This window comes from Carettochelys insculpta, chromosome 1, assembly GCF_033958435.1.
Source record: "Carettochelys insculpta isolate YL-2023 chromosome 1, ASM3395843v1, whole genome shotgun sequence".
In the NCBI taxonomy this organism is placed as follows: domain Eukaryota; kingdom Metazoa; phylum Chordata; order Testudines; family Carettochelyidae; genus Carettochelys; species Carettochelys insculpta.
The window spans coordinates 261,864,611-261,880,639 of NC_134137.1; the positions used below are offsets into that span (position 1 = coordinate 261,864,611).

Below are 16,029 nucleotides of genomic sequence, written 5' to 3' on the forward strand. Positions count from 1 at the left end.
GGTTTTTTACTCACGCTACTTCCTAACAGAGAAGAAAACAGGAGGCTGGAGGCCGATTTTGGATCTACAGGGCCTCAACCATTACTTGCGCAAGCAGCGCTTCTGGATGATTACAGTTGCCTCCATACTTACGGCACTGGACGATGGAGACTGGTTTGCAGCCCTCGAATTACAAGACGCTTACTTTCATATAACAATCCACCCGGCACACAGACGCTTCCTCTGCTTCACAGTCGGTGGGGAACATTTCCAATACAGGGTTCTTCCGTTCGGCCTATCCTCGGCACCCAGAGTCTTTACCAAAACCCTGGAAGTGGTATCAGCCTACCTGCACAGGCAGGGGGTGTTTATTTTTCCATATCTGGACAACTGCCTACTGAAAGGGGCCTCAACGACAGAGGTCCTACGCATGATACGCGTCACCGCGAACACGTTTACTTCGCTGGGCCTAGTTATCAACCTCGCAAAGTCAAAGACCGAACCCACGCAAGATATAGAGTTCATAGGGGCGCGCATAAACTCTATCGCATCAAGAGTATACCTGCCCGACGCCCGCTTCCACACCATCAGCTCCCTGGTGCAAGTCATGATGTACAGCCCTGCGGTGCCGGTCCTTATATGCCTGCAACTGTTGGGGCACATGGCGGCAGCTACGTTTGTGGTACAGAATGCCAGGTTCTTCTTCGAGTGTCCCCGTGGGTGCTCCACAATAGGTGACGGGCTTGCCCGGCGCCGCAGATCGGATCTTCCAAGCAGTTTCTGCTGGACCGCGCATGCGCCGGCGCGCACCGCTCCCTTGCGCGCTCCTGGCCATGTGCGCGATCCGGTCCCCGCCAGTTCCTCTTAACCGCCGTCGGCTGCAGACGGAATCCGACTAGGCTAAGCCCAAATAGCGTATTCAACGACTTTATCTGTTTTTCTTTAAAAGTTTTTCAGGTACTTAGGCTACTACGAGTTAGCCGGTTGTTATTTTGGAAAAAAAAAAAAAACAACAACAAACAAACTACGAGCGGGACAGCTTCAGTCCAGTCCCAGTAACAAGCGCCGGAGGCCAGGAGCTACGGCCATCAGCCCTCCTGCTGAGGCAGGCCATCGGACGGGGAAAACAGCACAAAGAAGGTGCTAAGTACCCGCTTAAAAACTCAAAGACTCACCAACAATGTCCTCTTCAGGCTTTAAAAAATGTGAGTCCTGCCGAGAGGCGATGCCAGTGTCCGATGGGCACAGTCTATGCATAAGGTGCCTGGGGGAGTCCCATGTGGCACAGAAATGCGCCTTCTGTGCTAAATTAACAACCAGAGCACGGAGAGACAGGGAGATGCGGATTAAAATGCTGCTTCTTGATAAGGCCCTCCAGCCAGACGTGCCGGAGCAGCCGCAGCAGGAGGGACCCTCCGGGGCCCTTAAAAGGAAAGCTGCCTCCCTCACTCCATCAGCGCAAAAACGGAGGAAAGTCTCTCCAGCCCGATCCCTGCTGGCAGCAACAGTGAGCGGGACGGGAGGAGCACGCAGCCCCCAGCCGCAGCAACAGCTGATCGGCGGCGGCACGGAGAGCCACGTGAAAACGGCTCAGCCTCCGATAATCAGCCAGCCGCCCCGCACCGCAGGCAGGGCGGCGGCTAAACAAGCGCCAGTACCGGCAGCACCGCAGGCAGCGGCACCGACCCCCAGGGAACCGGCGGTGCAGAGCGCGCAGGCACGTAGCCTGCAGGCGCAGAAGGACACCGCACGTGCGGCACCGCCTTCGAGCGTGCCTAGCACGGTGCCGGGAACCCGCGTGTCAGGGGGCGGAGTCACCTCCTCCAGGGAGGGGGAAGGCTGCACACAAGAGGAGGCATTGCAGCCCCTCTCCGGACAGGGCTGTGGAGCTGCTTTCTCACAGCCCTCCGCTTATGTTGCAGACTCCAACCAGAAGGCAGGGGTCCCCCCTAGCCTACCCGGAGCCCCCTTCTCCATTTTTACAACCAGCCTCGCCATGGCTGGCACCACCTTCACCCTTCCTGGGGTTTGAACAACTGGACTATTATGCGAAATCGCTCTCTCCAGTGTCTCGACGATCTCCCTCCCCCAGACGCAGAGGGTACGCACCAAGGGAGTGGTCTAGGTCACCTTCCCAAGAACAGTGCCTATACTGCCATGGTCGCCCCTACCACGCGGGGCATACACACCATCGGCATTCTACTAGGGAAAGATCCCCACAAACTATCTCGTACCCCCGAGGGCAATTGCGACCGGGGACAGAGACTCAAGCATCTCAGGGGGGACTGGTCATGGAACCCCAAGATTTTCCCTTGCAAACCTCCAGCAAGAGGGTGTACCATCACCAGCAGGAACCGGAAGGGTCCAGAGAGACATACCCCAGCGGTTCCTCGCTCTCCTCCCCGGACGAGGCTACGGCCCTGGGGGACGTCCATCCTACGGACGATCTCAAACAGTTTCAGGAGCTGTTTAAGAGGGTGGCCTTCACGCAAGGCATCCAGACAGCAGAGGTGCAAGAGAAACACCATAAGCTCCTCAAAAATTTGAGACCTCCGGCCTCCTCCAGAGTAGCAATACCGCTTGATGAAGCGATCTTAGAGTCCGCCACTACGATATGGCAGACCCCTGCAACTATTCCGCCTGTCCAAAAGACAGCGGATAAGAAATACTTCGTGCCGGCGAAGGGCATGGAGTTCCTGTTTAGCCACCCACAGCCAAACTCCCTGGTGGTGGAGTCCTCGCAACAAAGATCAAAAACATCTCAATTTAAAACAGGGGGAACGGACAAAGATGCCAAGAAGCTAGAGCTGTTCGGCAGAAAGGTCTACTCCTCCTCCACTTTAACGTTGCGAATGGCAAATTACGCAGCGCACTTAGCGAACCATAATTTTGACAACTATTCCAGGTTAACTTCCCTCATGGACTCGCTTCCAGAGGACAAAAAGCCGGTCCTCAAGGCCATAGTGCAAGAAGGCTACGCGGCTGCGAGGATGGGAGTTCAGATTGCTTTGGACGTTGCGGACACGGCAGCACGTTCCACAGCAACCGCAGTGGTGATGCGAAGGGAGTCCTGGCTCCAGACCTCGGGTATACCGAGTGATCTGCAGGCGAAGATAGTTGACCTTCCCTTCGACTCGCAGAAGCTGTTTGCTGAATCAACTGACTCGGTCCTTCATTCCAGTAAAGATTCAAGAGCCACACTCAGGACCCTGGGGATTTACACCCCTCCATACACAAAGAAAAGGTACTACCCTCAGCAAAGGCGGTACCAGTACCAGCAACAGCACCCCCAGTATCACAGGGGTTACGAGCAAGGGCGACATCAACAGCACCAGCAGTACAGAACTCCCAGGCGACGCTCACAACAGAGCCGTGCGTCCTCGGGGCGGGGCCAAAGGCCACAAGTTTGACATACAGATCCAGGGCTGCGCCATCACTACCATCGCACAAGGTCATCCGAAGCGGCTGTTCCACCATTGCCTCCGACCATTCTACAACCAGTGGCAAAGGATCACCACAGACAAATGGGTGCTGGAGATCATAGCCACGGGATACGCCATCCCCTTCCAGTCGCTCCCACCGTCACGACCTCCACCCAAGCCCCACCTCCAGGAGGCCTCCCAGGTAGCGAGGCTCAGGCAGGAGGTGGACCATCTCATGCTCATAGGGGCGGTGGAAAGAGTGCCGGAGCAACTGCACGGGAAAGGGTTCTACTCCAGATATTTCCTCACGGAGAAAAAGACAGGAGGCTGGAGGCCCATCTTAGACCTTCGCGGCCTCAACAGGTACCTGCGCAAGCAACGTTTTCGGATGACCACGATCGCCTCCATCCTTACAGCACTGGACGATGGAGACTGGTTCGCAGCCCTCGATTTACAAGACGCGTACTTCCACATAACCATCCATCCGGCTCACCGGCGATTCCTCCGGTTCATGGTAGGCAACGAACACTTCCAATACAAGGTCCTACCGTTTGGCCTCTCCTCGGCCCCCAGAGTCTTCACCAAGACCTTGGCAGTGGTGTCAGCCTACCTGCACAGACAGGGGGGTATTTATTTTCCCGTATCTGGACGACTGCCTGCTCAAAGGGGCCTCGAAAGGGGAGATTCTGCGCATGATACGCGTCACAGCAAACACATTCTCCTCACTTGGCCTGGTTATCAATCTGGCAAAATCACAAATAGACCCCACACAGGACATAGAGTTCATAGGGGCTCGCATAAACTCGGTTACAGCGAGAGTATACCTACCAGAGGCTCGCTTTCGAGCCATCAGTTCCCTCGTGCAAGTCATCACCTTCAGCCCTACGGTGCCGGTCTTGACGTGCTTGCAGCTGCTGGGCCACATGGCAGCGGCGACGTTTGTAGTGCAGAACGCCAGGTTACACATGCGCAGCATGCAGCACTGGCTGGCGAGCGTATACAAACCGGCAGTACACACCGTTCACAGGGTGGTGTCGCCCACAGCCGGGGTGCGCAAATCCCTGCAATGGTGGGTAAACCCCAGGAACTTGCTAACAGGGGTACCCTTCCACCAGCCGCAAATATCGGTTTTTCTCACTACAGATGCCTCCCTCATAGGGTGGGGAGCGCACATGGGCGAAGAGGTGACTCAAGGACTGTGGTCACCCACAGAACAGTCACTACACATCAATGTACTGGAGGTCAGAGCAGTGTTCAACGCCTGCAAACACTTTCGAGACCACATACAAGGCAAAGTCGTCAGGATCAGTACAGACAGTACCTCCACCATGTTTTATATAAACAGGCAAGGAGGAGCTCGATCCCGTGCCTTATGCGCGGAAGCAATCCGCTTATGGGACTGGTGCATCGCCCACGATATAATCTTGAAAGCCTCATATTTGCCGGGTGCGCACAACGTGAAGGCAGACCAGCTGAGCAGGCGTTTTGCGCTCACACACGAGTGGCAGATCCGTCCCGACCTGCTACGGCCGATTTTCCACGCATGGGGTTTTCCCCAAATAGATCTGTTTGCCACTCAGCACAACAAGCAGTGCCCACGATTCTGCTCCAGGGCAGGACTGGGATGGGGGTCCATGGGGGATGCGTTCGCGATCCCGTGGGGGGGCCCCCTGCTTTATGTGTTTCCTCCCACAGTGCTGATCCACAAAGTTTTGCAAAAAGCCAGGAGGGAAAGGGCCCGGATGATCCTGATAGTCCCAACGTGGGATCGCCAACAATGGTTCCCCCTACTCCTGCGCATGTCGGACCGTCCACCGATGCCTCTTCCGGTGGCGCCAGATCTGCTCACGCAAGCCCAGGGGTCCATAGTGCATCCACACCCCCCAAAGCCTGCAACTGCAAGCGTGGTTAATCCATGGCTCGGCTCCCTAGAGAGCACATGCACAGTGGGAGTACAGCAAGTCCTAGAAAGTAGCAGGAGGACTTCCACTAGGAAGACCTACAAACAAAAATGGACTCGCTTCACGGCTTGGTGTTCTACCAAACAGCTGGCCCCCCTTTCGGTGCCTATACCTACAATTCTAGAGTACTTACTGGACCTCAACAGAGGAGGACTCTCGCTATCCTCGTTAAAGGTCCACCTTGCCGCCATCTCGGCGTTGAGACATGAGGAGGAAGGGCACACGGTGTTCGCCCACCCTATGGTTACCAGGTTTCTCAAAGGGTTGGTAAACCTCTACCCCCCTCGGAAACCGATTCCACCTTTGTGGAACTTGGACCTGGTGCTTACCACACTGATGGGACCACCATTCGAGCCTTTGGCCACGGTTCCCCTCCGCCTCCTTACAATAAAGACGACCTTTCTTCTTGCAATTACGTCAGCTCGTAGGGTGAGCGAGCTCGCGGCAGTCATGGCAACGCCACCCTGCACTGTTTTTTCCAAGGAGGCGGTAACCATACGGCTGCATTCAGCCTTTGTTCCCAAAGTTTCTTCCAAGTTTCACATCAACGAACCTATTGTTCTACCCTCGTTTTATCCAAAGCCTCATAACTCCAACGAAGAGGCGCGCCTACACCTTCTGGACGTGAGGAGGGCGCTAGCCTTCTACGTAGACAGGACCAAGTCCTTCCGGAAAACGGATAGACTCCTAGTCTCCCTCGCTCCCAAATCGAAAGGAGAGGGTCTCTCCTCGCAGAGAATCTCGAAGCACATTGTATCCTGCATAAAAATGTGCTACGAGCTTAAAAAGACTCCTTTATCGGCCACTCCCAGGGCACATTCCACCAGGGCGGTGGCGGCATCAACAGCCTTTTTCAAGGACGTTGCGTTAAAAGACATTTGCAGAGCAGCGACCTGGTCATCCTACGACACCTTCGCCAAACATTACGCCCTTCACAGGGTATTCCAAGAGGATACCCGTCTCTCTGCAGCGGTCCTCTCGGGGACAAGCTGCACATAATCCGATTACCCACCTCCTATCTTGGGTTACTGCTGGGTAGTCACCTATTGTGGAGCACCCACGGGGACACTCGAAGAAGAAAGAGAAGTTACTCACCGTAGTAATGGTGGTTCTTCGAGATGTGTCCCCGTGGGTGCTCCACTACCCGCCCATCCTCCCCGCTTCGGATCTCTGTTAGTGTTTTGCAGGGGCACCTGAGGCGGTTGGTCGAGGAACTGGCGGGGACCGGATCGCGCACATGGCCAGGAGCGAGCAAGGGAGCGGCGCGCGCCGGCGCATGCGCGGTCCGGCAGAAACTGCTTGGAAGATCCGATCTGCGGCGCCGGGCAAGCCCGTCACCTATTGTGGAGCACCCACGGGGACACATCTCGAAGAACCACCGTTACTACGGTGAGTAACTTCTCTTTACACGTGCAAAGCCTGCAGCATTGGCTAGCGAGTGTTTACAAACCGGCATCCCATACCGTCCACAGGGTAGTGTCGCCCACGACGGAGGTGCGGAAATCACTAGCGTGGTGGGAAAATCCCAAGAACCTGCTAGTGGGGGTGCCCTTCCACCAACCACAGATTTCTATTTTTCTTACAACCGATGCCTCCCACATAGGATGGGGAGCGCACATTGGCAGCAAGATGACGCAAGGGCTATGATCCCCTGCGGAACAGCCACTGCACATAAACATACTGGAGCTCAGAGCAGTGTTCAATGCATGCAGACATTTTCGGAAATACCTGCACGGCAAAGTAGTCGGGATCAATACCAGCAATACCTCCACTATGTATTACATCAATCGACAAGGAGGGGCGTGATCCCATGCGTTATGCGCGGAAGCAGTCCCATTGTGCAATTGGTGCATTGCCAACAATATAACGTTGAAAGCCTCGTACTTGCCGGGCGCTCACAACGTGAAGGCAGATCAACTGAGCAGGCACTTCGCGCTCACGCACGAATGGCAGATCCGCTCTGACCTGCTATGGCGCATATTTCTTGCCTGGGGGTTTCCCCAAGTCAATTTGTTTGCCACCCAGTACAACAAGAAGTGTCCCCAGTACTGCTCCAGAGCAGGAATAGGGTGGGGGTCCCTGGGGGATGCATTCATGGTCTCATGGAAGGGCCCTCTACTCTACGCGTTTCCCCCCACAATGCTTATCCACAAGGTTCTGCAGAAAGCCAGAAGGGAGAGAGCTCGCACGATACTCATAGTTCCAACTTGGGACCGGCAACAATGGTTTCCCTTGCTTCTGCACATGTCGGATCATCCACCACTCCCCCTACCGGTGGCGCCAGACTTACTCACGCAGGCTGAGGGGTCCATAGTGCACCCGCCCCCTCAGGGACTACACCTACAAGCATGGTTAATCCATGGCTCAGCGCCTTAGAGAGCACATGTACGGAGGGAGTACGACAAGTCTTAGAGTGTAGCTGAAGGACCTCCACCAGGAGGACTTACGAACAGAAATGGACACGCTTTACAGCCTGGTGCTCCGCCAAACAGTTAGCTCCCCTTGACGTTCCTATAACCGTAATACTAGAATACCTACTGGACCTCAAATGAGACGGGCTTTCTCTATCCTCGCTAAAGGTCCACCTCACTGCTATATCAGCTTTTCGGCACAAAGAGGAAGGGCCCACCGTATTCGCCTACCCTATCGTCACAAGGTTCTTGAAGGGGCTGGTAAATCTGTACCCCCGTCGAAAACCGCTACCGCCGTCGTGGAGTTTGGACTTGGTGCTCCACGCGCTATCAGGACCACCCTTTGAACCATTAGCCACGGTACCCCTCCGACTCCTTACCATGAAAACAACTTTCCTTCTTGCAATTGTGTCAGCCCGCAGGGTGAGCGAGCTCGCAGCAGTGATGGCAACGCCGCCCTGCACAGTATTCTCAAAGGAGGCAGTAATCTTATGGTTATACCCAGCCTTTGTTCCAAAAGTTTCCTCGGAGTTCCATCTTAACAAACCAATAGTCTTACCCTTGTTTTACCCAAAGCCTCACAGCTCCAGCAAGGAGGCACGCCTGCATCTCCTAGATGTGAGAAGGGTGTTGGCCTTTTACATAGACAGAACTAAGTCCTTCCGGAAAACGGACAGGCTTCTGGTGTCTCTCGCTCCCAGGTCAAAAGGGGAAGGCCTCTCTTCCCAGAGAATTTCAAAGCACATTGTGTCCTGTATAAATCTGTGCTACGAGCTTCGAAAGACCCCTTTGCTGGCCCCGCCAAGGGCTCACTCTACCAGGGCGGTGACGGCATCAACAGCCTTCTTCAAGGGAATCGCGTTGAAAGACATCTGTAGAGCAGCGACCTGGTCATCCTACGACACCTTCTCCAAGCATTACGCCCCGCATCGGGTGTTCGATGAGGATACCCGTCTGTCGACAGCAGTCCTCTCGGGGGCAAGCTGCACATGAATCGAATACCCACCTCCTTACTTGGGTTACTGCTGGGTAGTCACCTACTGTGGAGCACCCACGGGGACCACTCGAAGGAGAAAGAGAAGTTACTCACCTGTAGTAATGATGGTTCTTCGAGATGTGTCCCCGTGGGTGCTCCACCACCCTCCCATCCTCCCCGCTTCGGATCTCTGTCCAGTGTTTTTCAGGAGCATCCGAGGCGGTTGGTCAAGGAACTGGCGGGGATCGGATCGCTCACATGACCGAGGGCGCGCAGGGGAGCGGTGCGCATCGGTGCATGCACGATCCAATGGAAACTGCTAGAAGAATTCCGATCTGCGGCGCCGGGCGAGCCCAACACCTACTGTGGAGCACCCACAGGGACACATCTCGAAGAACTAATGCTTTCCACCTCACTACCCTTTTTAGTACATCTGTGTTTGTGCCTCCTACAGATCAACATCTGAGCCAGAGGTTGAAGCAGAATACCAGGAATCCAGGGGTATGAACTGCACTTTAATTCTCCTTCATGATGTTTATTCCACGAGCACCACTCTAAAAATGACATGCCTGTCCACGCAGCCACTGAACTATTTTTGAGAAGCAGTTGGCAGTTAGGGTAGTTCGCTCAAGCAAGGCATTCCACAGAACCAGGACATAAATACCCTGCCTTCTCAAACAGCCCTCAAAATCTTCTTGATTAGCCTCCTTTTGCTGTCATTGAAACAGTCTGCCCCTGTCTCTCTCATGAGTTTTCCCATGGTGATAGGTATATTAGAAAAGGGTGCTCTAGATAGTTTTCACAGTCCAAACTGTTTTGTATAGCTCTCCAGTTCATTTTTAACTGTTTGGTCGCTAGTCTCATCTGTAGCAAGTTCTTTGAATTCTGCCAGGTTTGTGTCTGCTATGAAGACCACTCAGTCATTTCTTCAGTAGTAGTATCACTGTAGTACCTAGGAACCCTTGCCATGTTTAGGATCCCACAGCGATAGGCACAGAATGAAAAGATGGTCCCCTCCTGAGGGGCTTGCGTTCTAAGTACAAGGCAAGGGCCCCAGGATATCTCAGTCTTCATTGTACCATGACCCCCTTCAGACAACAAAAATTACTACACAGCCCTGGGAGAGGGGGACAAAACCATAACCCAGAGGGCTTCAGTCCAGTGCAGGGGGCTTGTAACCTGAGCCCTGCCACCCAAAGATTAAACCCTTAGACTTCAGTTTGAGCCTTGGGAAGTGAGGTTGGGGCTTCAGCCCCAGCAAAATACAATGCCAGCCCTGGAAACCCCATTATAAGGGAGTTGCAACCCACTTTGCAGTCCTGACCCACAATCTGAGAACCACTGATATGGTTAAATGGAGGAGTACAACGAAACAGTGAGACATAGGTCAGTACATAGGCAGTGAATTAGATGGGTCCATAGTGCCCCAACACCAGGAATATTCCTGGCTCCACTGAAGCTCATGGTACGTGGCTGACCAAAGCCCTCCCTTATGCATCTCCCATCCTTCCTGCCACCCCTGCTATCACTACCGGCAGTGTAGTGGAGCTAGAGCACCTTCTTGCTCTATGCAGCTGCCAGCATGCGTGACCCTGCAGCCAACAGGAGAGAGGAGATTGTCTCCATGCTGCTCCAGCTGCCGGAGCAGTGCACAGAGACCACGCGCGCACACCAGTCTGCATAGATGTACATGCTGGGAGACTTAGGGAACAAGTAGCAGGAAGCTGCTGTAGCCCCACTCCACTGCCAGTAATGGTACCTGGGGCCCCTCCAGGTGCCACTCGGGGGCAGTGCATGGGAAGTGGCAAGTGAGCAGCAATGCCCTGAGATCCCCCCTCTTCCCCCACCAAGCTCCTGCCAGAGTGGAGTGTCCCAATTAAGCATGGTGCCCGCATTCCCTTCCTCAACACCCCTTTGTGAACCCCACCACCTCCACATCCTGCACTCTCTACGTCCACATACACATCTCATCCCAAACTCCCTCTATGACCCTGCATCGAGAACCATCCCTTCTGCCTCAGGCCAGAGCCTGCACCTTCCTGCATCCCAATCCCATACTCCAGCCCAGAGCCTGTACGTAGTTCCCAGACTCCTTCCCAGAGCCTGACAACTCTCCCACCCAAACCTCTCAGAGCTTCAGGCAGGTAGGAGGGGGTTGAGTGTGGGAAGAGTGTGGGCATTCTGGGCACCACCAAAATTTCTGCAAACCTGCCACCGTGGGTCAGTATGATAGGCAATGGTTTCTGTACACCAAAAGCCTAAGAACACTATTGTTTTAGTAATTATGAAGGAATTGCCACACTGTATTATACCCTGATCCATTTGTTTAACTTTCTGTCTGTCTATACTAGCCCAAAACTTCGAAATGGCCATGGGGGATTTCAAATTTGGTGGGGTCCTTTCGAAAAGGACCCCCATTTGCACAAGCCACGCGGTGGCGAGCCATGGCAATTTTGAAGTGCCACAGCTGCCGGCATTCTGATGAGGCGTTGAATATGGATTTCAGCACTTCATTAGTAAACTTTGCATGGCTATTTCAAAGTTTTGGGCTAGTGTAGACACAGCCGCTGTGTCCAACTATGCATAGAACCAGATGTCTCAAAAGCTCAAAGTGGACAATTAAAGAATGCCTAGTACATAAAGTTTTCTCTTAATGTTCCTCAGTTATGGGGTGGTTAATGTTCTGAAGCATGAGGATTTATCGCTCCCCCACATCTCTGTTTTATTCTGTCTAATTAACTTGTTATTAATACAAATGTCTAATCCTTCTGTGAATCCTGCTTATCTTTTGGTCTCAGTTGTATCTTGTATCAGAGTTCAATGAGCTAATTAGGCACTGGATGAAGAAAGCAAGGTATCCTTTTATCAAATTTATTTTTGCTATCATTCAGTTTTCAGAGGATAAAGAAAAGGATTTTTATTCAATATATTATATATCTCCAGCATGTTTCCTTTTATTTACCTCTTCTCTAAACTAAATATTGCCAATTTCTCTTCATATTTCAGTCTTTCCACACTGCTGATATTTCATCAAGCATCTCTGAACTCCTTCTCCTATCCCTTTTTGATCTAAGAATATGAGTTAACATATCAGTATTTAACAGAACATCCTGACTCTCTCTGAAATGCTAACCAAATAATTTCATATTTTCTTCAAGATTTTCAGTGTGTGTAAACTATGCATGTTATCTGTCTGTGAAGGGCAGGAGACAGTCATATAGAAGAGATCAGCAAATATAACCATCAGTCCTAGGAAAAAGCATTTGAACATAATGTTTTTAAAAAATGTGTTTAAAAAAAACACCAGAAGCTAGTAACAAAGTAGTGTACTATACAGCCAAAATAAATATGTTTATAGGCCATGTCTAAACTTAGTTCCATGTAATTCTCAGAGGAAAAACTATAGGATGACAATACCCAAACTGGCCCACTTGCGTTGTTATCATGTCTCAATTTCTTTATTGCATGTTTTCCTCTTCCTTTTTGAGAATAAGCAGCAATCCACACAAGAGTACTAGAGAAAAAGCAAAGTGTATTGAATTTCAAGGCTCATGCTTTGTTGAAGGTGGCAGTTGTTCCTTAGCAGAGCTGTATCTGTTAGGGGAGCTGAAATTGAGATTATGAAAGTACTAATATAAAATATGTTAAATGTACCTATTGCTAGCCTATAAATATATGTGCATATAAACGCTTCTGGTACCTGAGCTACTTACAGCCCATAACAGAACTGGCTTTTTACTGATAGAGCAAACTGGCAACTGTGGTCTGGTTTCTAAGGTGTGAGCTTGGTTTTGTGTTAAGTACGGGAAGAGTAAAAGATGAGGAAGGGTATTGAGATTTTTTTTTAAACCCTCCCGTAGAAAGCTGTGTGGACTTGAATCTGTAAACTTACTTATGCCTCATGTTTCTAGGAAATTCACCCATTCAGTTGTCTCCATACAGGTGGTGGTACATTTTGAAGATTAACCAGTCTGGAATTTTATGATGCAAAGTTGGGGGAGAACATCTCTTCATAAAGTAGTAGTTTCTTTCATTCCAGAGTATATTTTATTTCTGTTGCAGTGTAAGACCTGTTCAGAGCCAAAACAAATGACAAGTTCCTCTGCTATCTATGACAACCCCAACCTTATCAAACCAATACCGGTGAAGCCCAGTGAAACTAAGCAACAACAAATACCTCACCAAGGCAAGGTATACTTTAATTTGTGCACTGATTTGTGCTTCCATAATGTATCAGCCATGGGGAAATGCTTGTGTAGATTAAACAGTACAATAATTTGAAGTGTAATTAGGGTAACTGGGATGGTCTTGATGCAAAACGAGTATCTATTACGAAAAATAGTTTTGCTATGTAAAATGAGGTTATTAAAAACAACGTGTGCTGATTCAAGCAAACAATTCATTGTCAATTTAGGAAAGTTGTGATCACAAGGAAACCCCCAACTAGCCAGAGGAAAGCTGCTTATTTTATTATTCACTTATTAATTTAAATTTGTACACATGCTTTTCCATACATGTGATATGCCTTTCATATAACTTCAAAATAAATCACAACACAAAATCCAGCAAACTACATCCAGTCAGCCATTGTAAGGAGAGAGACAGAAAATAAGACTACTTCCCACCAGGGCAGAAGATTCATTTCTCCCCTTCGTAACTTTGTGAGCTTTTCTAATATTTTAGTCACACCTAAAAAGGAGACTCTTGTCTCAAGGCATTGAAAGTGAAGTCAGTACCTTTTTTTCTGAAAGTGACATCCTTCTCTCAGACCAGGAGTTTTGAGGCTGTTCAAAAATCTTTTTTTCCCCACATAGCAGAATCCTTAAATAATCTGCTTGAGAAGGAGGGGGGTTGGGATTGTTGTCTTGGCTGTTCCTTTGATCCTGTAAGGTAGTACTTTAGGCTTTTAGTGTATCTGAAAATGCACAGGAGCTACATTGACATGTTCTCTTTTTCCTCACAGAACATGGACACTGAACCACAACACTTATCTCTGACAGCGTTATTTGGAAAACAGGAAAATTCTACCACATACCAAGATGTCCCAGAACAATCACAGAAAAATCACCAACTTAATCTTCCCGTCAGGCAGAGAGTAGTACGCTCTCTGTCTTATGAGGAACCTAGCAGTCAGTCATCTTCAGCAGAGAAGCAGCTTTGCCCAGCTATTCAAAAACTTATGGTGCGTGGGACAGATCTTCACCCACTCTCTGAGCTTCCTGAGAATCGACTATGTGAAAATGGTAATGTCTGCTCTGCAAGAGAGGTTTTCACTGGACTCTTTCAACCTGTGACTTCTCATGGTATTGTAACGTCTCATCCAGCCCAGGACACAGTTAGCACTCAAACCTTCTTCCAGAAATTACAGGTCCAGTCGGGATCAATGAGTAAAATGGACACAAGTGCAACAGGTCCTGTAAGTTCGATAGCTTCAGTCTTCAGCAGGACTTCTGCTGCTACAGCATCAGCAGCTCAGGTAAATAATATGACTCAGCCACATCTTGTTTATTTCAATGGCTCTCTTCCAACCCAGACTTCAGGGCCTCAGAGAGTTGTTAAAGAACAGTCCAAACTTCCTAGACAACCACTTTCCCTCTCTGGCAACCAGACAACTAATTCTGGAGTGATTTCATCCCAGGAGTTACTGAAGAAACTCCAGATAGTGGAACAGGAGCAACAGTTACATGTATCCAGCAGACCCACCTTGGCAGCAAAGTTTCCTGTGGTTACTCAGAACACCAACACTCTAAAACCCTTGGACTCCTGGATAGACAAGGCATCAAGTGCAGAAAAACAGACCCCTCTCTTACAGGTAAACATGAGTTTAAGGAATAAATGCCTATAAGGAAAGTATTTAGGAATCTTTTGAGCTGCAGTGCAACAGAATTCAGTTTTATAAGGCAGTTCTCTAATTCCCATTATTTCTGTCCTGTCTAAACAAATCTCAGGCCATCAGACTCATTTTCATTTTACTATACTTTTGTGTTGCTGGGGTCTGTGAGCCATGTCCAAGTCAGTTTGAACAGAAGCAATGCTCCGATGCAAAGATCAAACAGTCCTGATTTCTCTAGCTTTGGTAATACATAAATACTGAAGTGTATGGCCTTTCCAGGTCACTAGTAGTCATATATACTTCAGGCCTAGATTCTTCTTCATTTTCTAAAATGTACTATATATACTTGTCTGTCTGTGTGTCTGTGTCTGTTATATACTTTGTGTCATTGGTTTAAATTTCTAGTGAGATGTGTCTCTTACAGGTGATTCAGAATAAAATGAGTTTGCATTCCCCTTGCCCAGAGTACCCCTTGTCCATCAACTTAAACAACTTACGGTAGTCATTTTTTTTCAGATTCACGTAAGGGGACTAAAGCCTAGAACAGACCAAAAGACAGAAAGCTTCAGTGAAGCCCAAGAGCGTGATGTGACAATAACTCAGTTAGTTACTACCTCTGCAGGGCATCTGCTAGAACCAGTGATTAGTCATAGTATTTAATATTATAATTTTGATCTTCTATTCTTTTTGAATATCTTCAAATAATACAGAGAGGTAGCCATGTTAGTCTGTATTCTAACTAAACAAACCAGCAGTCATGTAGCACTTCAAAGACTAACAATGTGGTTTATTAGGAGATGAGCTTTTGTGGGACAGAAGTGGATCATAAATCATTTTGTTAGTCTTTAAAGTGCTACATGACTGCTTTTTTGTTTTGTTCAAATAATACAGTAAACCCTCGATTTAACAGATTAATTGGGGAGGGGTGTCCGTTAAAGCCAGAAGTCCATTAAGTAGAGATTTTACTGTCCACCCACCCCACCCTTTCTCTGCCCACACCCTAAATTCCTTTGTATCACCAAAGAAGCCACCTCTGCTAGAGGAGCTGCCAGAGCCCGCCGCTGTGTGAGAAGGTCTCATCAGTATAGCACTGTATACACAGGAGGCTTGGGTTGCTATAACTGCATCATTTGGGGATACAGATTTTCTCACACCCCTCAGCAACAGATTTGTATTGATACTGCACTGTTATATAGACCTGGCCTCAGTCCTAATGATAAAAAGAGAAGAAGAGAACAGCCATACTGTGCTAGACCCTGGTCCATCTAGCCCAGGATCCTGTTTTTTGACAGTGTCCAATTCCACGTGCTTCATAGGGAATGAACAGAACCAACAATCATTTGAGTGATCCACCCCCTGTCTTCCACTCTGAGCTTCAGGCAGTCAGCCTAGGGACAGCCAGAGCACATGGTTGTATCTCTGACTGTCGTGATTAATCGCCATTGAT

The 16,029-nt window shown here is 49.8% G+C and overlaps 1 protein-coding gene across 4 annotated transcripts in view; it reads left to right on the forward strand.

Moving 5' to 3' along the window:
- DCP1B (decapping mRNA 1B) overlaps positions 1-16,029 on the forward strand; it is an 87,096-nt gene that overhangs the window by 50,568 nt on the left and 20,499 nt on the right. For 3 of the 4 annotated variants that reach the window (XM_075005933.1, XM_075005954.1, XM_075005941.1), the window contains 2 exons: positions 12,812-12,940; positions 13,713-14,561. In XM_075005933.1, the coding sequence (XP_074862034.1) occupies positions 12,812-12,940; positions 13,713-14,561 (978 nt within the window). The remainder of the gene's footprint in view (positions 1-12,811; positions 12,941-13,712; positions 14,562-16,029) is intronic. The other variant, XM_075005948.1, reaches the window with a different exon arrangement.